The following is a 25,352-nucleotide window of genomic DNA, read 5'->3' on the forward strand; positions in this document are numbered from 1 at the left end:
TTTTTTTCCCCCTTGCCACTTCTGTGAAAACAGCATATCCCAGACTGTTTCTGACACTGGTTATGTGCTAACATAAAAGTAAATGTAGTGTGAAGACAGTTCTCGTCATGCAAAAATACAGTTGTGTGTGCGATGGAACTGGAACAAATAGGATGCGTTAAAACCCACAAATCTTGAGCAAGTATGCATCTTGCCCTGACGGGGCTCCTATTCTGCATGTTACAGATGTATTACAGCAGACAAACATTGCATAAATCTAAATATTGTAGAGGTTGTTCTATTCTGATTAAATCACCTGTTTGAATTGAAATTTGATGTTTGCTTGTTGCCCTTCAAACATAGAAAGTCATGAGCATGCCTCTGCCACAAAAATGTATGTAATTTCAGTACCAAACAGGTAGTTTAAAAACTTTAATACAAGATACTCTGCACTGTTTTGCATTAATTTTAGATTCAGACTAAATATAATTTTTTTGTGGAACTCTCTTTCATCAAGAGGAATAAAAATCCAGGGCAGTTTTTTCTTTGGGAATATACATACTTCACGTGGTCTAGACGAGCTAGAGTGTGTGTGCTCAGTATAGAGTTCCCTAGTGATTCTTGCCAGCTCTATGAACAATGCCTGCAGTGTAGTCTTATTGATTAAGTCAGTCCTTCAGTTGCAAAAAGTGCAATTACTGCTGAGTCACATGGTAATGTCATTCATCACCAATGAAAATCAAGCCTGGCTGTATCACGTCTGAAGCTGGCATTCCCCATTAATACAGCCCTGTGTCCTAACATCTGTCCTCAGTGAAAACTAGCCAGCGCTATATTTAGCCCACCCGTCCAGCTTTATATAGGTCAAGAATCCCATCTACACTTCCACTGCTAGACTTCAAGGCTGTAGCAATCTTGTTGTCTGCGAAGGATCCTGGCAATCATTGTTTTCTGACCACTTCCATTCCAGACAGCATGCAGGTTTAAAGTGTCCTGAAGGACTCTTACACCAAATCTTCTGTGGGCAAAATCTGGAGGCAAAAGCAAAATAGTTTTCTCTGGTCCTGCTGTGTATTTTTAGTTTCCTACAGTTCAAGCTAAAGCCCTTGTGAGGGGAAAAGCCAATGGTGTTTTGCTTCATTTCTGTGGCTGTCAGGTGTTTTCCTCTGTGAGGCTTCCCACACAGAAAAGTGCCTGACAGCCACAGAAGTATTTCTGCTTTGAAGTTTTTTGATGAACTTTCCACACCCACGGCTGTTAAATTCAGACCTTTGAAAATTTAGTACAATTGTCCTTCACTCAGTGTCACTCTGTAAATCCTTCCTTCTTTTGAGTTAAAAGAGGGCATTTGTTTGTCCACCTTTACTCTGCTGTAGTTTTTTGACTGCAGTGTATGACTGTGTTCAACTTCCCAAGATACACTGTAGCATTGCCTTTATTACAGTTTGTGGAGAATTTTGTACAGACATTAACTAACTTTATTCTTAATCCAGAGCAAGAAGAATATTTCATGAGCTTGTATTTACAATAGATGGGCATATTGTATATTTGAGTTGTAGACCTTAAGTCCTCCTGCAAATTACCTACTGTACTTACTTACCCATTGTATCTCTGAAACGACTGTAGTAATGATAGTAATAACAGTAACGGAGGCGGGGGGGTGGGGGGAGGGGTGGCACTAATAATAATAATTGTGATACAATGGAAAAACTGTAAACACATACTGTACGGTAATCACAAACTGCAATGTAACAGATGTTATGAGAACTGTTAAATTCACTGTTGTAGAGGAAACTCTAACAATGTTCTTAACTTGTCTGTAGTGTTTTAACAGCCAGTGTAGTGAATGTTTATTGGGCAAATATTGTGTATTTTTGTCCCCAGAATAAAATCGGTTATACTTTGGTTCCTAATCAGTAAAAATAATACAGCAATGTCTGCAGTGAAGGCTGCTCATTCCTTGAACGCTGGTAGGAAGAAGAGAAAGTTACTACTGAAACATAACAATTTATTTTTGGGATCCTTCAAGGATAATATAGTAAATTTTCTAGAAATGTATACACAACCTGTTATTATTCTGTGTAAATGTAAGATTTGACACTCAGTGGGAAATGTTTATTTTATACAGATAATATATAGGTTCTTGTTTGAGCAGCTGCTGTATAGCACTGTGTATACGTACTTTATGTATATGGCTCATGCATCACAAGCCTCTTAAACCGTTAGGGTACAGAGTGGTTGTTTGAAACAAATTGCAGTATGTGTTTCCATATTGGAATGTGTTTGTAAATTGCAAGAGAGGCTTTCAAAAGAAAATAACTGTTAAATGTAAGGCACTTCCCTGATAACTAATTATTTTTTGAATCGTGCCAAACTCGCAGCAGACATTTTAAGCACATTATTTTTGTCACTTTAACAAAGCTGTCTGATTAAGTGTTGTCATAAAAGAGATCCTGGGCCAATTAGATTGTTAAAAAGATGGGCTCTCAGGCAAAGAACAATCTGCAGATTTGTTTCCGAGCCAGCTCCAACAGACGGGAAGAGGGGTGGAAGAGGAGGGAATGAGGGAGAGTAGTGGGAGAGGGGCTTCTTTCTCATCCACAGCACTCGTCGGAACCCTCAAAGTTAATTTGAGGTCAGTAAGTGTGCATGCTAAAATACTGCAGTTTTCAAAAAAAAAAAAAAGGTGTGTCACTGCAGACCAGACATTCTGTCAAGAGGTTAACATCTCTGCCCCTTTCTATGGTTGAATTTTGGAAAAATACTGTATTACATTAAACTAGCAAAACAGAGATAGAGCTGAATCACATCATTTCTGCCACCTGGAATGATCTGCAGAGTTCTTTCCCTCACAGACAATAATGTATGAAGATTGTTTTAGAACAGGTGTTGAGTTTACATTTAACCGCAAATCAAAAACCTCACAATATATCTCTCAAAGGCATAAATCAATTATCTTAAAGTAATTCTAACAAAGTCTCCTCTGTCTGTTTAAATGGAAAGGTTTCATTAGTGGATGGCGGCAGAGTAATCTAAAGAGTAGAGGGCAACTGTAACCCCTAAGGTTTGCCTTGGGAGGACTATCACTGAATGTGATGCATGTTAATCTCCATCTCCTCGATTATGTGTGGGCCACCGTCAGTACATACTGTTTGTTCAAAGTCAGGGTGACTTTCTGTTACCGTGCTTCAGTCTTCTCTTGCAGAGAGAGACAGAGAGGGAGGGAGAGAGATGATGAGAAACGGGGGAAACAGAAAGATGAGCAGAAGAGTAAACACTGAGACAGGTGTCTGGCAAGGGACAATGATTAGATTTATAAACCAACCAATGTTATTTTCTCTGTTTGGGGACTGCTGCAAGACATTAAGCACTAACTGAAGCTCCCAGTGTCCCACCACAGAGACACATCTCTCCATCTCCCTCCTCGGACTCCCAATCCTCTCCTGTATCCTCTCACATTCCTCCCATACCTCTCCTCAGCGTCTCTTCTTCCCTTTCCTCTTGTCCCTTGGGTGCGATTAGATTTTCTCCAACCAAGATAGATTAGCCTTGAAAGCATCCTTTCTGCTTCCATCACCATCCTTGCATTTTCTCCTCCTCAGTCAGGGGTGTGTCATCCTTTCCCCCCCTGCTGTCTCCCCAGACCATCGCCTGGCACACAACATCCAATATTTTCTCCAGCTTGAGTGGAACTGAGCACATTAGGGATGGGTCTGTTAAGGTGATCAGACTTTCTTGCGCGACGCCCAGGGACTATTTTTCTTCATTTGAGAGTGTCTGTCTTTCTGCCAATATTATAGATTTTCTATCAGCCCCTTAATCATGGCTCCATGATTGGGAAAGTGATTGGTCGGGCTCCCTGATATGAAAACTGTAGCATCAATTTGGTGTCTGTCAGACCACAAAGCCTGGGTTGTTAGGCGGCCATTTGAGCAGTTATTCGAAATGTTCCTTGCTTCAACCCCATCAACTTCCCACCGGAGCAGGCTACGCTTTATCCTGCATGCAGACTCTTCTGCAAAATCTGTCAGAAAAAAGAAATCGCCGCAGTGCAAGAGTCTATGTCCTGATTCCACTTTGTAGTCGAACAGCTTTATAATTTCACAACCTGTTCAAGGCTGGAAATAAGCTTATTAGGTTTGGTGAGTTGGAGGCCCAACATGGAGATGAAGGCCTGTGGAGGGGTAGTAGCCAGAGGAAAAGATCATTTAACAGAGCAGACTTTTTATTCAACAGATTAAATCAAGAGGCTTACACTGTGTGTATCTGTCTTCTCTCTTCTTGTCTCGCTTTAGGTCATCTGATGGTGTGTGCACGGCAGGAACAGTGGTGGTGAGTCGTCTGAAGATGGGAGAGATGGAGGAGGTCGACGTAGACCACATCACCACTGACATACCATCACAGAAGGTAAAAAAGCAGGGCAACTAGACGAAGCAGGAGTCTGCATGCTCTCTTCTCCCTAGCGCTAATGCTAGGATTAGACTGGCACTGCTCAAGTCCTCCAATGAGATTAAATAAACTTCAGTAAACCCTAATGGGGATTTACAGGATGTGTGTGTGTGTGGTTGTGTGTGTAATGTCTATGTGTGTGTGAGTACGTTTGTGTTGTCTCTCTGTCAAATATAGAAAAGATTATCATGAGACTGACCAAATTAGCATTCTGACACACATGCACTTGACTCTGTTTATATGGGATTGTGCGGTCAGTCCTACAACCTTCTTTCATCTGACCAAGTGGCAGACATTTCCTGGATGTGGCTTTCTCAACACCATTGCCACCTCCCAATCCCCTTCTCCACTGTAATCTCATACAATACATACTGCTTACCTCGGCTCTGAAGTGACTCACACAATCAGGGGAGAGAAAGAGAAAGAAAATAGAGTATTTTCCTTCAGAGTTTGACAGTAAACCGAAGATTGTGTCATCCGAATGGGGTGCCACCACACCAGAAATGAAGTTGTATGTACTCTGATTTCACTTAATTTTCTGTACATTCCTGACGGAGCCAAATTTGTTTTAAAATGTGTCAAGTGAATGTGTGCTGTAGTGCCATAGTCGAGAATTAAAAGGTAAGGAAGGAGCTTTAATGATGTTTCTGATCTGTAAAGGGAAACATTCTGATTTCTCTTTCACCGCAACGCAACTCTGCAAGGCAGCATGAAGACTTGTAGTCCTTTCCTGCTGTTGATTTGCTGTTGTAAGCGTGTATTTGTGTGTGTATGAATCACTGTGTTATATAATTGACCAAGGGCTTCTACATGGCTGACTGGCTTTCGGTTCTGTCCACCCCTGTCGCTGGTGCACGGAGGTTCCCTGCTAGGCTCCAGAGTGTCACTGACAATCTGCCCATGTCGCCTTGATGAATGTGTTGCCCTGTGTGTGTGTGTGTGTGTGTGTGTGTGTGTGTGTGTGTGTGTGTGTGTGTGTTGTCACAGCACATTTCCCCTTTTGTGTGTGTGTGTGTGTGTGTGTGTGTGTTGTTTCTGTTGCAGGAGATGAGGGGAGGAAAGAGGGAAGGGACATGACAAACATTAGGGAGGGCTCACTTGAGACTCAAGACTCACTTGTGGGGAAGTTCTTCTTCAGTTTACCTTTGTTGTGTGCGTGTCTTGCTGCCTGAATGTACTGCATGTGTGCGTGTTTGTGCATCTGTAGGGGAGTTAGAGGCACTTGTTTGATCATTCCCTGTCATTGCTTGGGTGGCTGCTGCTCATGAATATCCCACTGACCCCAGAAAAACAGTCAGCTGAAACAAGAAAGGGACTCCGGTCACCTTTGATCTGATCTCTTTACATATTTCAGTCATCAAAGAGCCATCGAGCACATGCTGTCTGCTGCTGACAATTACAAGGGGGCTCCTTTCACAGCTGTGGTCCTCAGGCTCATTGTTAGTACTTTTTGCATTATAAGAGACCTTACTTGTAGGCTTACTGAAATTTCCAGATGTTTCTGTATGTTGTGTTAAATAGACACATTTTATTTTGGAGTTTGTGTGTGCAAGAATGGGTGTCTGTCTTATTCAGGATCAGTTTCTGAACATAGGGAGGTGATGGATTGTTCCCAGTAGTCATTAAAGTCCTTTTTGGGGGACAGGTTTGGCTGTCTAGCTGTGATAAATGGTTCATCAAACAGGGCAGAGCTGACATAGACCGAGCAAGAAAGATTGTTAGTTGTCAATATTGCTTTGATGAGGAGTCCCAGACTTAATGCATCAAGATGTACTAAAGGTTTACAGATTTAAAAGCCTGGCAGTGGTGTCACCGTGTTTTCATGGATATGTTTGTGTTTAATGGGTGGTAGTGCATGTGGATAGAAAAGAAGGGTATGGTTTTATATTATTTAATTAACAGTTTTACATTAAATAACACCTACAACAAAATGCTACGTGCACAAGAATTGACAACTAGTAAAGCCCCAAGGATTGTGTTTATTGACCATCCACTAAAACCTTCCCCCAAACAGGGATTGTCCAGTCATGAGTTGACAACCGTAACTAGGCACAGCAGGCCTGTCAAGCTCTGGATTTCTCCACATTTTGAAGTGATGTGCATGGGGCTCTCCAAAACCAAAAACACAGCAAAAGTGTAAAGAAAATCTTGAACAGTATTTAAGACCTTTTTACAAGATCCTCCTTTTTAAACAAGTCATTAAAAAACAGCTTTTAAATAAACTCATGGAGCGGCAGCTGATAAAAGCGAAAATTGTAATTTCATCTGGCAAAATCATCGGCTGCTGGCTGAAATGTGAATCCTGCTTTGTTTACTTCTGTCTGAAATCAAGAACCCATTGTTTCAAAAATGAAGCAGAATTTCAGGTGGTAAATCTGTCACCGTTATCATTATAAACTTGCTTATATGTGTGAAAAGTTTGATAAGCGTCGTAACAGGAACTAAACTGTCAATTGTGGTTCATTAGTTCATGTATAAGTTTGTGCCATTGAAAAAACGACAAATGGTTTTGAGAAAGTCTTTTTGTAAAATTCCCCTAAACAAAAATACAACATTACAGTATGAGTATCCAGGGGTGTTTATTCTTTTATCCCAGAATTTCCCCTGCATGGCAGAAATAATGAAATAACCACAACAAAAATAATGGGTCTGTTGCCCAGTAACACATTCTAATTTAAAGATTAAAACTGTGGTTTCCCATCCATATTGGGTAACCTGGGGTACATCAAGAGCGCACAGAGAGCACAGGCAATTATTACTGTTGGTTATTTTATTATCTCATTTGTTTTGCTAACCTGTGGTTATTCTGTAAAGGCAGTATACTGTATGTCATTGCATAGCAATTTGAAATTTACCATCAGAGGAGGAAACTACAATGTGGTAAGTTGATAAGACTGAAATGGCAGTGGAGGTAATTAACTACCAGCCCACGAGCCAATCAGTGAAGTCACAGCAGGTGTTTTCCTTCAGCTGTCACCTGCTGTGACATCACTGATTGCAGTGGAGGCAGAAATGCAACATGCTTGAACATTTGAACTAAAAAGAGAGCAGTGCAACAGCAGGTGTGTGCGCTGCATGGTTCCATATGGGTATAGTCTTTGAATGTAGCATTTGTAATGAGCATATAAACAGTATTTCTATCTGTTATCCAATAACATTATTAGAGTTATGATGAAACCAAAATCAAACAAATGTAAACCTAAAGGTACGGAAAATGTTTGTTAATGAACTACACAGTTACCTAATTATCTTGAAATTCAGAGTGAACTAATGTAATCCTGTTTCATGTTTTATCTAATGGCTGAAAAACTGTGGCTATGACTAGTTTTAATGTTAACACAATACTTTGCTGATTGCAAGCTTGACACTAATGTTACGTTGCCTCTGATTGACAAAGCAAACTTTGGCTTTGGCTAGTAATGATCAAAGCCACCCTGGTTTTCAGATAAATACCTCACCATCATGATCAGTAATATCAACCTTCTCTTTCTGTTTCTCTCCTTCTGTCCTTTTCTTTTCCAGTGTCCCTTGGTTTGTGAGTCTGCGTCCCATGCCTGCATTGACAGAGAAAATAACCCGCTGACAGGGCCAGGTATGATTCACACCCTGAATACCTGTAATTTCACCATTCATTGCCAAATAATGTAGCATGGAAAAAATACAAAAACAATTTTCCTTGTTTTGTTTCTTTATCCACTTAGATTAAATAAGTTATTTTTGTTGGATAAAAAAAGAGCAAAAACTCACCCTTTAATGGCCTCCAAGAGAATTATGAAATTTTTCTGTTAGACTCTATAGTCATGCATCATTGTGCTAGTTAACATACTGTAACATCTTCCTTTATCCAGAAGTTCATTAACGTTGATATGCATTTAATTAACATTGACCTGCCCTTGAATAGTCTTTCCATTAACTAGATTTTAGACATTTGAGGTATCCAATTTGATCACAGAATTTATATTTTTACTGCTTTTAGTCTCTCTGGGAGAGAGGATAGTGAGAGATATATGACAATGAGGTAAACCTTCTTGGTTCTAGTTGAAGATAAGCAAAAGATGCCATGCTAGCTGTGTGAGACTAATTTAGTGGCAACACAGATAGCTAGCTCTCTCACTGATAGAGAAAGAGAGAGAACTGTAGAGTGAAAATGAAAGACATGTAGACAGAAAAGGGGATTGACTTGAAAAGGTCACGTCTCCTGCTGTGTTGAAACTTCACAGCCCTTGTTCAGCAGAGACACAGGAAACTAGTTTCCTTTTTTCATCCCATGCACTCATTTGTTCCACACATCCATTTTCTCTTTTATGCAGATTCCCACCACCCCCCTAACCTCCCAGCAGCCCCATGCTTGTTGTCATGGTGTCATTAGCTGTGTTTCCATCTAATGTCAAGTGAATTTTAAGCGAACTTTTGAAATGTCGCAAAAAAGAAAAAAAAAAAAAGGATGCAAATTAGGTGCGTTTCCATCAACTGGCTTGTAAACTAGGCTACACAAAGCGTAGTTTCCTCAGAAATTGGCGGTAAAAACTACATTATGGATGGCTGTAATACACAGAGTAGAAGAAGTAGAGGTTGCAATCCAGAAAGAGAGAGGTCTTCAGGAATTTGTTTCAATTGGGCGAGTTGTAATAGTCCTTTCATGTAAGCTAGTATCAGCCATGTTTCATGCATGAAACAACTGATCAGTCATTAGAGTTAAATGTTGGCTATTTTTTCAGCAAAGGTGCTTACATCTCCCATTTAGCACGTTAACTCTTTTTTGAAAAAGGCAAAATTCAAGTGAGCGTAAATTGAGGAATTTTTTTTTCATATTTTGCCATTTCCATCAACCTTTTCTAATGTGATCCTTCAAAATGCTCATAAAAACATGTTGATGGAAACACGGCTATTGTCACTTACTGTTTCTACAGTGATTAGCTAGTGAACTGCAGCCATGTTTGCAGGTGCACATCTGCAGCCCGTCAAAACAATACCCTCCCTGCAGACCCTGCCAGATTGAGTAATGCAATTTAGTCTTCCACTTTTATTACCTTTCAAAATGAGCATGCAGAGAGCAGGGAGATAGGGGAGCCCACGCACAGCACGTCTTGGGAAGTCATTTTCTTAAGAGGTGTCGGGGAGGGAAACAGAGGAGTCTGATTGGTGGTCAGATTAGTGTGGTGGCAGGGGGGAGTTCAGGGGTTAATCCTCTTCTCTGACGGAGGTGGAAGTCAGCAACTGTCTCTCTTCCGATTAAAGTTATGCCTTCACCCCTTTCTCTATATGTGTCCCTCACTCCCCATTTATTTTTGTCATCCATTTCACTCTCACTAATCCCCATGCCAACAATGTCTGAATATCCCACTTCATTTAGGTGCAATTACGAACCCTTTCTGGGGCAATTTTAAGGCTATTTTCAACTTAAATCATCATCAATTTCAACATCAACTTCAGCATCATAGAAAAATGATAAGTCTCTTTATTTCCTGTTGCTCACAGTTATTGTTCTTCACAGGATCTCTATTGTTTCATATGTGTATGTTTCTGGCTTTCTGTTAACACATTTTATCACATCTGCTAATTATAATGTAACACATTCAAAAGCCTCTCATACCAGAGGTTGCTCCATTTCTAAGGTGCTCATCATGCTTATAGCGGTTACTTTGTCCATTTGAATCTGGCCAAGTGCATTGTTTTCACATTTAAAATATAAGGCTGGAATTATTCTATATTTTTTTTCTTACTGTCAACAGATCAAATGGCCAAATCAACAATCTATTAGTCCATCACTGAAAACTATTATTCCCTTACCCTGTCATTCCTACTAAAGAGGTAAAAAAAAATTGCCACAAATGTATAGTTTTTTTTAAAGGCTTTCATAAAAGAGCAGGGCACTGTAGCATGTTACTCAAACATAAACAAACGGTGTATTTGTTAGGTACCATTTTCAGCTGCAGATTAATACAGTACACATTTGCTCTGCTAATGACTATTTACAGCACCAGGACCATGTATGTGGGATCTACTCAAAAATGAGTTGTCATGTTCACGGTAATGATGGAACCTGTCACTCAGCGTAATGGTGTGGCTCTTTCATATGTCTTTAATTGTTTTTGGACAACAATCGAGGTGGAATAAGATATATTAAAGGTGATAGTTGTAAGTAGGATCAATTCGTTGTTGGTTCTGATTTGTTGACAATGAATTGTTGATTTTTCAATATTTCATATGATTGCCCGAAATTCACTTGGAAACCAACTTTAATGGAAACACAGTGGACACAGAGGTCAAACCAACCACCCAAAACACTTCATGACGTTACATCTTATATGAATATCCTCCTTACTACATATGAACTCATACTTTACTGCGCCTTTTTGAACCCATCTGCATTGGAGGGCATCACTGAACTTCAACACTCGAGGATAAATGACGTAGCAACGCACAGAGTAATGACTTGAACACTTAGACAGATGACATTGAAAAAAGGACAATCTGGGGCTAAACCAGGTTATAGTACAGTATGGAGCGTTGGTAGAGGGAGTGTGCTCTTTTCTGTCACCAGAAGCAGAATAAAAATAGCATGAGGCTCCAACTTTTGAATTCAAGCAAAAACATTTTACTGGCGCCTTGCACGTCTGACTGCCTAGAGTGAGATTTTCAACGTTTCACCCGGGGGTCTTCAGCTCCAACTCATTGAGTGACTTCCTTTCTGACTGCAGCACTGGAAACAAAAAGGAGTAGTAAACACTGTTCAAGGCACACCGCTTTCTTGCCCTCTGCTGCCAGCATGCAGATAAGAGCATTAGAGCTGTTTTTCGTTTCCAGCCTTCAATTGCCGCTATTAGCCACTCTGCAGAAATGAAGAAGATGCAGCTGAATTTGAATCAGTTTTAGTGGGAGAGTTGGATGGTGGGGTTAGCGAGCAAAGTTTCAAAATGATTCAACTGTGTCTGCCCCACTGTTGTACAATAAACAAGCAATTAAAATGGAAATAGAGGAAATAATAAGGCAAAGATTAACAGGACAAGGTCTCTGTATTTCAGTCTGTATTCTACTCTGCTGTGCTGCCACTGAAGTAGAAAGAGAGAGAAGGCCTCCTTGGAAGATGTGAAATGCCTTATCTATGGCAGACACAGTTATTGATTATAGAATTTAATTTGTGCTCCATACCTCATGTGACTTTTGAAGAGTTTCTGTCTGTGATGTCCTTGAGGTTACCGGCTGTCAAAGTTGGTTTAGGTCCTCTGTTCTGCCTTTGCAAAATCTAAAAAGTTAGAAATAATGTATCTTTGATGAGATGTGATGCATTCACTGCTGCGTCAGTGTGGTTCAATATACCTTTCTTCCCTCCCTTTTTCAGTGTTCAAGAACCCAGTATGCAAAGTGTACAGATTTCAGACAACAGACAGCAAGTGGATGCTTGTGCGGGAGCAAATGGAGGAGTGCACTTTGTCCTTTAGCATCCCCAAACAGCTGCTCTCACTGTACATTCAGGAGGACATGAGGAGGTAAGCCACTCTGAGATCCTATTGTTGATCCTGCAAACTTTCTCATCGCGTCAGATAGCTCATTTCCTGTTTGCTCAGCCAATGGAGCTCAATCATATCAGTTCAAAGTAAAACTCCAGCCAGGTGTTGCCTAATTATGTGTACAGTAGACTTGTGTGGCTTCTAGACAGCCTTTACCGACCTAGTTCACCGATGTAAATGATTGTTTAAGAGTTCCGCCTATATTTGGATAGGAGTGAAATATTCAGGTCTGCTTAACACTTCAAAAGAAGCTTTCATGCCCATGCATCCAGGAACGACAAACATTGTCTCTTTCACACACACTTGTACACACAAGCTCTCCCAATCCTGTCATGAATCGTTGAAGAAGGCACCTGGAACATCCTCCTGCCAGTGCTGAATCAGACCGAACTTTATTATAAAGACCTATCATGCAAGGAATAAATGAGTTTGAACACATATTTAAAATTGTATATGACTAATATAAATTGATATAACTGCAATTTAAGTCCAGCCCAGTTAATACTGTGTAAGAATGAGGACAGGTTAAGACAAGGACAGAGGGAGGAGATGTTTCACCAGTCTCTGAGTGTGCACCCGTAAGTAGATCAAAGAGTCCCTTCCCTCAGGCTCGACCAGTGTTTGTCAAGACAGATCATTCCTCAACTGGCCTGTTGTCCCTGGCAACCCCCTTCTCATACATAACACACAAATGCATCCATACATACACACACACACACATACACATACAGCTTCAGATAAATTCTTTATGCTCACTTCAATACAAGAAACAGCCATGGACAAATAAAGATGCAAGATTTTTTTTTTTTTTTTTTTTTGATGAACTTGATAGTAGGAGGATAGTTTGATTTGTAATCAACCATGTGCACTCAAGGATCACACATAGTTCAAGGACATATTCACATACACGAAACATACACGCAACTGCAATCACAGCCTTCACGACGCACTTACAAATAGAAACAAATGCAGAGCCATTACTGACTGAAGACAAGACAAGCTTTGTTATCAGTGTACCTGTCAAACAGATGAACTCACTGAAATCCGTTCACATTCCTAGACCCTGGTTCCCACATGTCCTCTCTCAGTATCTTTAACCCTTCTTTCTGTTTAGCTAGAAGATGATCTTCTCTGCAAACTGATAATTTAAATCACAGCTAAATTTAGAAGACAATTATAGAATATTTATTAAATGTTTTATCTGTATAATACAGCACATGAGCACACAGCAGGCTCCAAACCATGACTACCATATACAATGTTTGTTTATTAACAGGCATGTGTACCGTATCTCCAGCTTGGTCGCTTAAGCACCTCTTCTATAATCCTCTTTAAATGTTGTCTTTCTCCACGGTGCCTCTTCATTTAGCAGATTCTGTCAGCCAGCCTCACACCGGTGCTAGCTTGCTGTTTTTAATGATTCAGTTAGTGCTGCAAAGTTGTGAGTGCAGCAGCGGATGGTGGGTGGCTTAGTTTGCTTTACCACTCTATGATAAACTTGGATGTTTCTTCCTTCTGTTTGTTTGCTTTGATGTCTACAGCCATGTTTTAATCTAACACAGAGGTGGCTGATATTTCTTAGTTCCTCCAGTGAAGATGCTGTGATTCCTCGTCCATCTGTGTGTGTGTTTGTGTAGAGATAATTAATGCATGTGTAGTAAAGTGTCAGTGTGTGTGGGTGTCGATTAAACCCCATTCATTAAGAGCTGTCTTGTTTCTCATTAATGAAAAAAAAAAAAATCATGCTCCCCTTCTGCGCCTGCTAATAAACAAGTACTGTGATTGTGTGTCAAGATCATAAAGGTGACATTTTGACATCCGCCCTCACTATTTCCAATTGTTCTGTACATTCAGGATTACTTTTAAGGACTGTGCTTGTTGGATGGAGCTGTTTTTCAGAATGAGCTGCATATATTGTGCAAGAAGGATTTGCTTTTCAGTCCTCTCACGCAGGTTTTATTGACCCTACACACAAAGCCCTCTGTGATTAAATTGAACAGGCACTATAATGTACCATGAAATAAAGGTGCCCACATGACTGGTCTTTGCTCTTTGGGAAATGTATTCTGTAATCTCAGTCATCTATTCAACACATTGTTTTACTTGATTTGTTGTCTCTTGTTTCATTTTCTGCATCAGGTTTTCGTCAAAATGACACTAAACTAGCTACTACACATCTCTATATTAAATCTCAATCATTATTTAAGATTTTTTTTTTTTTTAAAAACTCCTTAGTAATGATATCCATCTCTCCCCTGCTCCCTCTCCTCATGCTTCTCTTGTATGATACTGTTTTCTGTAAATCCATTCTGATATTTGTTTCTGTTTTTATCTACTTATCGCTTATGCTGTTGTAAGTGGGAAGTGTAGAATGCAGTTCGGAAAGTGTAAGCAACATTAACTACATTATTCCAATTTCATTTAGTTAGTTTTGGATAACTGTTCTCTCTTATCTTGGGAATATGTAACAAACATCAGCTGTCGACACTTACAGTAAATTTATTTCATAAAACAAATGACAACAAACCTGCATATGTATTTTTTCTCACAAAGTCCAAAAAACAAACCAAGTAGGAGAAAGGAATCAATCATACTTAAAACAAAAGACAAATATTTGTATGATTCCTTCAGGTAAATTAACAACATATCCAATTAAAATGTAAAGATGTGTGTGCACCATGTATAATCAACAAACTTAACAACAATCATTCAAAAACAACAGACACTACAAGTAAAAAGGGATTATCACTACAGCATTCAATATCTTAAGAATATGTGTACAGTATTACAAGAACATGAAACTAAAATAAATATATAGCCCAATTTATATGTTCAGTAGTTTGAAAAGAATTACAGTATCCTGTACATTCATAAAACAGGTCATTTAAACTTAGTAAAATTAAATTAATCCTACTTTATTATATTATATTGATAATGCCTTTTCTCATATCTTTGTATGTGTTAACTGTTTATTGGACTACAGTTTTTTATATATTCATATGTATGTGTGAGGTATTTAATCAAAAGAACAGATTGGCATTGTGACCATTTTTACATGCATATAGTTAATCAGCCTATGCTCATTCTTATCACGTTTTCCCTCAATCACACCTTTACTCTTTCTAGACAATAGCACTCTGATTAAGGAGGTGATACTATATCTCTCTATCCGCCATCCCACTGCCTTATCACCCTCATTTGGCAAGTAGACATGTTTATCTATTATTTTATCCATTATCTATTATTTACACTGGCCCTGACACTGCCCTGACCTCCACTCCTGACACAAAATTACAGATTTCTCAGGAGACAATAGTGTGGTTTTACACTGAGATGCACAAATAGCAATGGCTGAGAGATATAGTCAGAGGATATAGATTATCGTGAATGGTTGCAATCTGTTAAAAAGCACTGTAATGATCTGGTACCATGTAACATTTGCTATATAAACCAAAAAAAAAACAGAACATTGTCTCTTGATTGGTTAAAATGGCCCATTTATGGTATTAGGGGCCTCTTATGCGGGAAACAATATATTTGATTGAAACCAGGGAGAAATGTGGATTGGTCCCACTCAGACTTCACTAGCTGGGAAATCTACCTCAGTGCTGTCGTCTTGACACGACAAGAGCTCAGATATCATTATCTTGTTCCATTAGCATGCATCAATGAGAAAGAAGTGATTCTTTTTTATTTTAGTAATTTGTTTCTCTCTTTTTATAAGCTGATGCTAGATTTTTTTTTTCTCTCCCGTTGTTTTCATTTCAAAATAGGAGTTTTGAGCCACTCTCATTTACAAAGATGCTAATCTCATCTCTGGGACTGTTGTACACAACACCTCCTGAATACACATGTGTATTTATCATTGTTCTCTGTTTAAACTCGTTGATAATTAAGAGTGGTTTCTGGCACAAATGATATACCAAAAGTGAAAATGATGCTTCCTTTGATCAACCTGAAATCATGCATGCCCATGCTACTGCCCATGGTACTGTAGACTTCCTTTGCTTATGGTAATTTTGAATGTACTTACTTTGTGAGGAACCCTCTGCCATAAGCATACCTTACTTACAGCCACCTACAGAGCATGTTGGCAGTCACCCAGCATGTGGCACCTCTCTGCCTAGAGGTTGTTTCCAGCTGCAGGTTTTTTTAGAACTAGAAAGAGGCTAGAGATAAGGAATATGTTTCATATGTGATCTGCTATTTGTTCAGCCAGTTCTGTTGTTTTTAACCAGGCTAAAAATCTGCATCCTCTCATTTTATTTGCAGATGTTGGCTGTATATATCCTGGGTTTGCCTATTGCTTACTATGCTGAAATATGTATTTACAGTAAAGAGTCAGTTCCCCCAAAATTACAATTTAAAAAACATATTTCCTTCTTTTACTTCTAGCGGTGTCTACACATGCAAATAATTACAGCTTGATTTGCCCAGGTTTGGAGATATTCATCTCTGGGATTTCTGTCTCACAGCTGTAAAAAAAACTAAAAAGGAAAAAAATGTAAAATCATCATCTGCAACATCTCTTTTCAGAAACAATTCTCTCAATAATCCACAGAACCTTTTGTGAACAATTTTCATTTTAACTACTTTCTAACAAAAAAAAGTCCCCATTAAAACTGTTGACAGCATGGCGATACTGCTGTGAGTGAGATTTTTTTTTCTTTAATGCGTGTAATTTGGGTCAACCAACCCTTGAAACATTGTGGGTTTGGTCATACAGTATCCATGACCTTGACTCTTATCTCATGTGATTCTGCCTCTTTTTTGTCTCTGTCTCTCTCTGGCATCATTTCTATCACTCTCTGCTGTGTATTGAAAATACTTCAAAGTAATCTAAAAATAATTTACTTACCTGGAGGAAACCATGAAATATTCTGGAGAGGCTATCAGCTCCTAATGCTTTGTTGTAGTAGTTGAACTACAACAAAGACATAACTACTACATTATGCATTCACACAATTATGCCTGGTCTTAACAATACATCTAACCAACAAGCATTTATACATGCGGCTTTTCATTTTAAGACATACTGTATACAAAATGTATGAGGTAATCATTGAAATTGGCTCGTTATCATGAAACCAATGCTTATTTGTTATCCTGAATACTATATTGAACCTCCTTCAACCTCTAATTTCTATAATATCACTGCAATTTACTTTTCAATGGATGCTGGAGGGCTGAATTCTGAATATCTGTCCATCTGATGTTACCTTTCAGATGCAAATGATGAACCAATGAAAGAGGCTGTACTTTCTAGCAGGATATCAGCCAGCCACCCAGCCCCCCCAACCCCCCCACCCCCCATACACACACACACACACACGCACACGCACACACACACAACACAAACACATGCATGCATGCGCACACCATATTTTTTCCTAAAGATGGAGCTGAGATGATTTTGGCCTAAGGCTGCAGGCACAGCTAAATGAAAGACAGTCAACCGATCGCTCCAGTGACACCAGTAAAGACCAAATCAGTGTATTATATAAGTAATGGTAGAAGAATGGTAGAAGCAGGAGAGGAATTTGATAGGGCAGAGTGGATAAGTGGGCACCAGCTACTAGCCTGAGGTTCTGAAATGTGTTTATCTGGCTCAGCACACAGTGCTTCAGGACGTTACTGTGTGTGCATGTGTGTCTGGTACAGTATGTTCAAGCTTGAGTCTGTGGTTTACCAGGATTGTTGATTTTTGTATACCCTTTGTGGAAAATTTAGATAATTTGAAAGGACTTTGGAAAGCATGGACATAACCCAGCACTAGATGTTGGATTTCAATATCACTCAGTTTTCTCCCTTAAATGATATTGTCTTATGTCTAGCTGAAATTAAGAAACATTTCCCATTTCAGATTTGTGGAATATATTGATGATCTGTTTATTATCTATGAAATAAAGGTAAATAAAGGTCCTCATTGATCTGTGTTTATCTGTAGGGTGCAGGATCTGAGAGAGTTGGGGGAGCTTTCTCCTCACTGGGACAACTTAAGAAAGGAGGTGATGACACGATACGGAGGAATCATCAGCTCCTACCAGGAGACTTTGGCTGAACTGGACAAGATTACTGGTATGACTGAACATGCTTCTAAATGTTACATTCCTACCTTTGTCCACATATGCATTCATGCACACCCATACAGAGGCGTTTTACTCAAAATCATACCAAAACAAATAGTTCCGAGATGTGTGGAGTGTCCTTGGTCCCGTAGCTTTCTTGAATGTCTTTGTTCAGATATAATCGTCCATGTTTTATGTAAATCTTTTTTTTTTGCTGTTCTCATTATGGTTTATCCTTGGATGTACAGAAAAAATCTTTTGTCCGTCCACTGGATTGAAATGTAACATTGTATATACTGTTGCACCATAAAAATGTAAAAGTGGAGTGCCTGGCTATATCTTGCAGATGGCACCACATATTTCATCAATTAACCAACTCTATTAAGTAAAATTCAAATTTTATTTTTTATTTTTTGGTAAAAATTTGGCATTGGTAACAGAGAAATTAGTCCCTAACTGTAATGTGTCCTCCCTAAATGATGAGACACAAAGGGAGTGATTAAAGGAGTAAGAATGTAATGTCTGTAATGTGAACTATTATAATGTAAAAGATCCGGCCAGACCTGGCCAAACTCAAAACACTGCAGTGTCCCTAAACCCTGATAGGTTAAGTCTAGAAAGAGAGGACAACTTTGAGCTGAAGGACGGATTCTAGGTGATTTATGTCAATGGCAAGCTTAGTAAGAGGTTGTTTCATTTATCTGCTTGCTGTCAAAGAGTTCTCATTCTAATAATCCTACCCAGATATGACAGGATTTTAATTCTAGGTGATTTTAATATTCATGTCTGCTGCACCTCTATCAGTCTACAGTAAGTGCTGAATTTTTATCCCTGATTGATTCTTTTAATTTATTCACTCACCAACTAGGCCCAGTCATTGTCGGGGCCATACTCTTGATCATGTTTTATCGTACGGTCTTACATTATCTGACTTGACTTGGTCTGATCCTTGTATTCCTGATCACTATTGTGTATATGTTTTAATTTGGTTTTGCCTTCTTGTTTTAGCAGCTTACGTACACAGTTAGGGTCTCAAGTTTTTAACTCTACCTCTGCCAATATTTTAGTAAAGCTTTTAACACTAAACCTTGTGAGATAGAGTCCTTATTATCAGTGGATGAGCATCTAACTAATTTCAGTATCATCTGCAATTCCATTCTTGATGAAACTGCACCATTTAAAACCAGGAAAACTAAACACATGTCCCAGCAATGGATAATGAAAACATTCGTACAATAAAACGTAAATGTTATAAAGCAGAGCGTCAGTGGAAGGCGTCAAAGCTCCCTGGCCACCATGAGGACCTTAAAGCTCTGATGAAGCGCTTTAACGCTGAGGGTACAATTTCTAGACATGCCTACTTTACCCATCTCATTGAATCTAATATTTCTAATCCCAAGGTGATTTTTAACATGGTAAATTGTGCTACTGATACTTTCCCTATCCCCTCTGTAGACACTACTCCTGAAACCTGCAATGAGTTTTTAAACTTTTTTACTCAAAAGATCTCCCTCATTTTCGGAGTATTACCTCACCCGTAGATCCCCTGTCAGTTTGTGTACCCGCTAGGCCTAATACTTGTTTTTATGTCTTCAGCCTTGTCTCTCAACCTACACTGTTGGAAACTGTCAACAAAATGAACCCTTCCTCCTGTCCTCTGGATATTCTGGACAAGTTTTTAATACAATTTTACACTGAACATTTTAAATAGTTCCCTTTCTTCTGGTACTGTGCCCCACTATTTCAAAAATGCTCTTTTTCAAGCCCTGTTAAAGAAACCCAGACTCAATTAAAATGATTTCAACAAACTTCCTTTCTTAGCCAAAGTCGTGGAGAAGATTGTTGCAAATTAACTTTTAGCCTTTATGAATGATAACTCTATGTTTGAATCTTTCCAATCAGCTTTTAAAGCTCACTGCAGTACAGAAACTGCCCTGCTTAAGGTCATGAATGACTTGCTTTTAAGCGCTGACACCAGACATCCCTCCATTTTAGTGCTCCTAGATCTCAGTGCAGCGCTTGACACAGCTGATCACACCATCCTCTTGTCCCATTTAGAGCAATGGGTGGGCATCAGTGTCACGGCTCTTGAATGGTAAAAACACTCCATCTTTCTTTAATCATATAAGGTATCAATAATTAATCTGCAGCGGCTTGCCCACCCAGCTTGTTTAGCAACGTGTGTCATCCTGTTAATTTAAGTTAATGCAGGACTGAATTAGAGTGGTGAGTTGGGCATGGGCTCCTCCATGTACTGCAGCATCTGGGCCACACAAGGGACTTGTCAGGAACCATAATGACCAACGCCACATTATCCATTCCCCTCGTCCTCAACCTCCTCCCTCAGAGCCCAGGCAGACATCACACAGGCTTAGCTAACATCATCTCTCATCAGCTGAGGGAAGCAAAAAGCAACAGAGACAAATATCTCATTATGGAGATGAGAGTAAATCAGAGTAAAATTAATCACAGTCATAATGGTCATACGTCCATAGCAAGTTAAAATGTGCATGGGAACAGATTATGCAGAGGGGAGGAAACAAATCCGGAGCGATTGGTCAATTTATGATCTTTTTAATGTCTGTTCTGTTATTTCTGATTTTCGATAGTGTCATTAATAATCATTAGTAATAATTTAGTGGGTTTAATTGTGAACAGAGACAGATAATGTCTTACAAATACGTAACATCTATTGTTTTTCACTTTAAAGTGAGTCTGTGTCTTGGTGGACATGTGCATGTATAAGGACAATGCCTACTGTATATACAGTATGTTATGTACTATACATAGTCTGTTTGTATGTAGTATGTGTTTTCATCCTGCTTTTGAGTAATCATTAGTAATCATCAATAATCATTAGCAACCATTAGTAACAGGCAGGACTTTATGTGTTGGTATTGCTAGGTCTTCTACCTCTAGGATGCATTGTGGGGTTCCTCAGGGTTCGGTGCTTGGCCCAATTCTCTTCACCATTTACATGCTGCCTTTGGGGCATCTCATAAGATCTCACAACATCAGTTTCCATTTTTACACAGACGATACCCAGGGTTGGCTCAGCTGTGACCCCAATAACTTCAATGAAATTTCTTCACTTATAAACTGTCTTGAGGACATTCATAAATGGATGGTTCATAATTTCCTTCTACTCAACTCAAAAAAGACTGAGATACTTCTAGTTGGCACTGACTCCTCTGTCAATCAAATTACAAACATACTAGGCTCATACTCTTGTCTTACTACTCTGCAGTGTAGAAACCTTGGTGTGTTATTTGACAGCAACCTCACTTTGAACAGCCATATCAAATCCGTCATACAGTCGTGTTTTTTTCGACTTAAGAAAAGCTCTAACGTTAAGCCATTTCTGTCTGCCAAAAGCAGTCATTCATGCTTTTATTTCATCATGGCTAGATTATTGCAAAGCCCTTTTCTCCATCTGCAGCAAAAAGTCTCTCTCCTCCCTACAATTAATCCAAAATGCAGCCGTCAGGATTTTAACAGGTATCAATAAACAAGAGCACATTACACATTATTCTTTCATCTTTGCACTGGCTGCCTGTTAGTATTAGAGTTGATTTTAAAATTTTACTTATTACTTTTAAAGCCCAGAATGGTTTGGCCCCAAGCTATATTTCTGACCTTTTAACTCCCCATATGCCGTCACAGGACCTGAGGTCCTCAACTCCTGCTCTCCTGGTGGTTCCTAAATCCAGACTAAAAAACACAGGTGACAGAGCGTTTTCCATCAGGGCCCCCAGACTTTGTAACAACCTTCCAGAGGAGATTAGGATTGTAAAGTCTATCTCTTCATTTAAGTCTCTTCTTAAAACACACGTTCATAGTCCAGCATACCTATCTTATCTTTTCTTCTTTTCTTTTTTAAGTTTTTTTTATGTTTTATTACAGTGTTTATGTTTTCATGCTTTATTTTATTTACTTCACTATTGATGGTGCTATTGTTGTTATTGTTTTTATGATTAACTTTGATTTAATTTTCATGATTCCTGTTTGTTGTTTTTTCACTGTAAAGCACCTTGTAAACCTTGTTTTGGAAAGGTGCTATACAAATAAAGTTTATTATTATTATAGCAACACAGGTTTCATCAGAGGCAGATGAAAATTGTGTGCCCATGAGCTCTTTTGTGTTTTGTTAGAATAAACATTGTGCAGTGCACCTAAAAACTCATACAAATCTCTATGTGCAAACAAAAACATGAGTCTTGCATCTCATTTACAAATATTTAGTGTTCTACTTAGTATGCAAATGTTTTTGCACACTTTTTGCAAATGTTTTACATAATGAAATTAATCTACGCAGTTAGCTCTAATGTGAACACAGAAAGTAATTGGGCTGTTTTTCATTTGCCAATGACATTCAGCAAGGAAAATTTGGACATGTGATTATGCCACAGAATGCCAGTGATGATGAGGTGTTTAAAATATATTTAGAATTATGTAAATGTATTTGCTGTGTTTAGTTTCATTACTCAAAAGCAGGATAAAACACTACTACATATAAACAGACTATGCACAGTATATACTATACTCTATATACAGCAGGTATTGTTCTTATACATGCACAAGTCCACCAAGACACAAACGCACATTATAGTGAAAAATAATAGATGTTATTGGGATTTGTAAGACTTTGGTATTTGCCTCTGTCCTCAACTAAACTCACTAATGTTACTAATGAAAATCAGAAATAACAGAACAGACATTATAAAGATGATAAACTGACCAATCACTCCGGATTTGTTTCTTCCTCTCTGCATAATCTGTTCCCATGCATATTTTAACTCACTATGGACGTATGACCATTATGACTGTGATTAATTTTACTCCGATTTACTCTTATCTCCATAATGAGATATTTGTCTCTGTTGCGTTTCGCTTCCCCCATGTTAGCAGATGATGTTAGCTAAGCCTGTGTGATGTCTGTCTGGGCTCTGAGGGAGGAGGTTGAGAACGAGGGGAATGGATAATGTGGCGTTGGTCATTATGGTTCCTGACAAGTCCCTTGTGTGGCCCAGATGCTGCAGTACATGGAGGAGCCCATGCTCAACTCGCCACTCTAATTCAGTCCTACATTAACTTAAATTAACAGGATGACACACATTGCTAAACAAGTTGGGTGGGCAAGCCGCTGCAGATTAATTATTGATACCTTATATGATTAAAAAAAGATGGAGCGTAGAGACAAAAAGGGAGAGTGAGGAGGAGGTTTGAGAGTGAAACAGTAGCTGAGCAGAGACAGAGGTTACAATGAGTAGATAATGACTAAGATTAAACAAATGGTGAAAAATAAGTGTACTGAGTGTCTTCAGTCAGAAGAGAAGATAAAAAAAATTAGCAGGTGTAATTGTTCTTTTAACTTTTATGTAAACACAAATTAATACTTTGAGGGAATCTGTCAGTATTTTGTAAGAACTAAATATAGTTGGGATGTCTTCACATCATTATAATTTATATATTTTATGTAGATCCGTAGGTCTTTAAATCACAAAAGAAAATTCATGGATAAAATATTCCCCCACTGTGGAGTTACAATTTTCTGCAATTTTATGCCTCCTCACCAGTGACAACCGTGGCTGGAGGTATTATGTTTTCGATTTGTCCATCCCATTCTCTTGTGAATGCGACATCTCAGGAACACCTTGAGGGGATTTCCTCAAATTTGGCACATACATCCACTTGGACTCAAGGATGAAATGATTAGATTTTGGTGGTCAAAGGTCAAGGTCACTGTGACCTCACAAAACGTGAGGTCACAAATGATGAAGTGATGACATTGTATATCCAAAAGGTCAATGGTCAACTTCACTGTGACATCATAATATTCTGCAAAAACACCTTTCTTTCTATTTCTAGCTAATTATTTTTTGAAAATAGCCATGATTCGCTGGTTTGCACATGTCTCTGAGGATTGCTGCCCTTAAATAGGATTATTTGCGCATTTATATTAATTAGAGGCTGACTCTAATGCTCGTATAATTTAAGGTCAATCCCGAGTCAGGAGGATTTTCATGTGCAAAAGAAGAATCAGTGGTCTGTGTACATTTCGTGGGTCAGATGTAGGATTTTCTTAATTTTTCTCTTATTTCATTTATTTGTAAGAAAGAAAATAAAAACAGTAAGTTGTAGAAAAACTTAAATTAGAAGAGGAGAAGCAGAGAGGCAGAGTTGCCATGTTCAGGTTCAGCACCCTTCTGAACCCATTTTATCCATTTTTAATGATGAGCTGACCTCAGTGAACACTTCAGATGCTCTAATAACTTTATTCCTTTCATAAATTAATCATCCCTTCTCATTGTTTACCAGCTGGCGAATTAAAGGCACAGACATTCTCCTGTTAGTGGGGTGTTTATTGGACTTCCTATACTGCTGGCACTTCTCTGCACAAATTCAGTTATCCTTAAACTCCATTTATGTGATAACTACAGTTCAATCAGAAGAGACATAATGAATGAAGTAAAGATAATTGTTTATTTTAACAGATGATGTAGTGGTAATTAAGTCATGGTCAAGAAAGTCTTTGGCGCTTCGACTCTACAGGGAGATTTTTAATCGAGGGGCATCAGCCCTGAGCAGCAGCATAATAAATCCCCCTGTGGAGTCCAGACACTGGAAGTGACGGTGGCTGATGACTTCTGCTGAGACTGATAAGGCTGATGAGGCTGATGAAGTGATGAAACTGATGAATCTGCAAATACTAGGCGGTGATGGGGAGACGGAGGGGTGCACAACACAGCAGCATGAATGCGCATAAGGCAAAGAGAGAAACATACTTAAAAGGACAGCAGCAAGATGATAGGCCAACAATGGAGGTGTGTCATTATGCTGTTAGATAGATGTGAACAGCTGATAGCTCAATTGACAGCCCCAGACAATGACAGTGAGGGAAATTATGAGTGAGCATGCGTCAGAGATGTGAATGACAGGATAAAATAAGAAATATAACTACAGGCCTATGCATGCAAAAGATAGTCTTCCTGACTGAACTTTCGCTAAAGCTCCAACTTAAGGCCCAGAGCTACGTATTGTAGATTAAGGCAGTGTCATGTATCTGTGTTGCTGGCAGTAAAGTTAGTTATTGTACAGACAGCAAGATATGATAACTCATATCTTACTTTCTCTCTGTAATATCTATATTAGAACAGTAATCTCTGCAGTGTGTTGCCCCCCAGGTAAAGACGTTCAGCTATGGTGTTCAGAGACATTCTACTGCTAGTTTGCAGGTTACTACCATTAAAAGTAGTAATAATGAAGAAAAACCCTTAAAAATAATGAATTAGAAAAAGTTTTAAAAAATGCATTGTCAGATATGATTCACTTCTCCAGTTCACAC

General features: G+C 38.9%; 1 protein-coding gene across 5 annotated transcripts in view; it reads left to right on the forward strand.

The window, feature by feature from the left end:
• Positions 1 to 25,352, forward strand: part of inpp4b (inositol polyphosphate-4-phosphatase type II B) — a 264,526-nt gene that overhangs the window by 182,539 nt on the left and 56,635 nt on the right. For 3 of the 5 annotated variants that reach the window (XM_042425446.1, XM_042425454.1, XM_042425462.1), the window contains 4 exons: positions 4,275 to 4,386; positions 7,951 to 8,020; positions 11,771 to 11,918; positions 17,887 to 18,017. In XM_042425446.1, coding sequence (XP_042281380.1) covers positions 4,275 to 4,386; positions 7,951 to 8,020; positions 11,771 to 11,918; positions 17,887 to 18,017 — 461 coding nt within the window. The other 2 variants (XM_042425472.1, XM_042425481.1) reach the window with 2 other exon arrangements.

This window comes from Thunnus maccoyii, chromosome 2 (genome assembly GCF_910596095.1).
Source record: "Thunnus maccoyii chromosome 2, fThuMac1.1, whole genome shotgun sequence".
Taxonomy (NCBI): Eukaryota; Metazoa; Chordata; class Actinopteri; order Scombriformes; family Scombridae; genus Thunnus; species Thunnus maccoyii.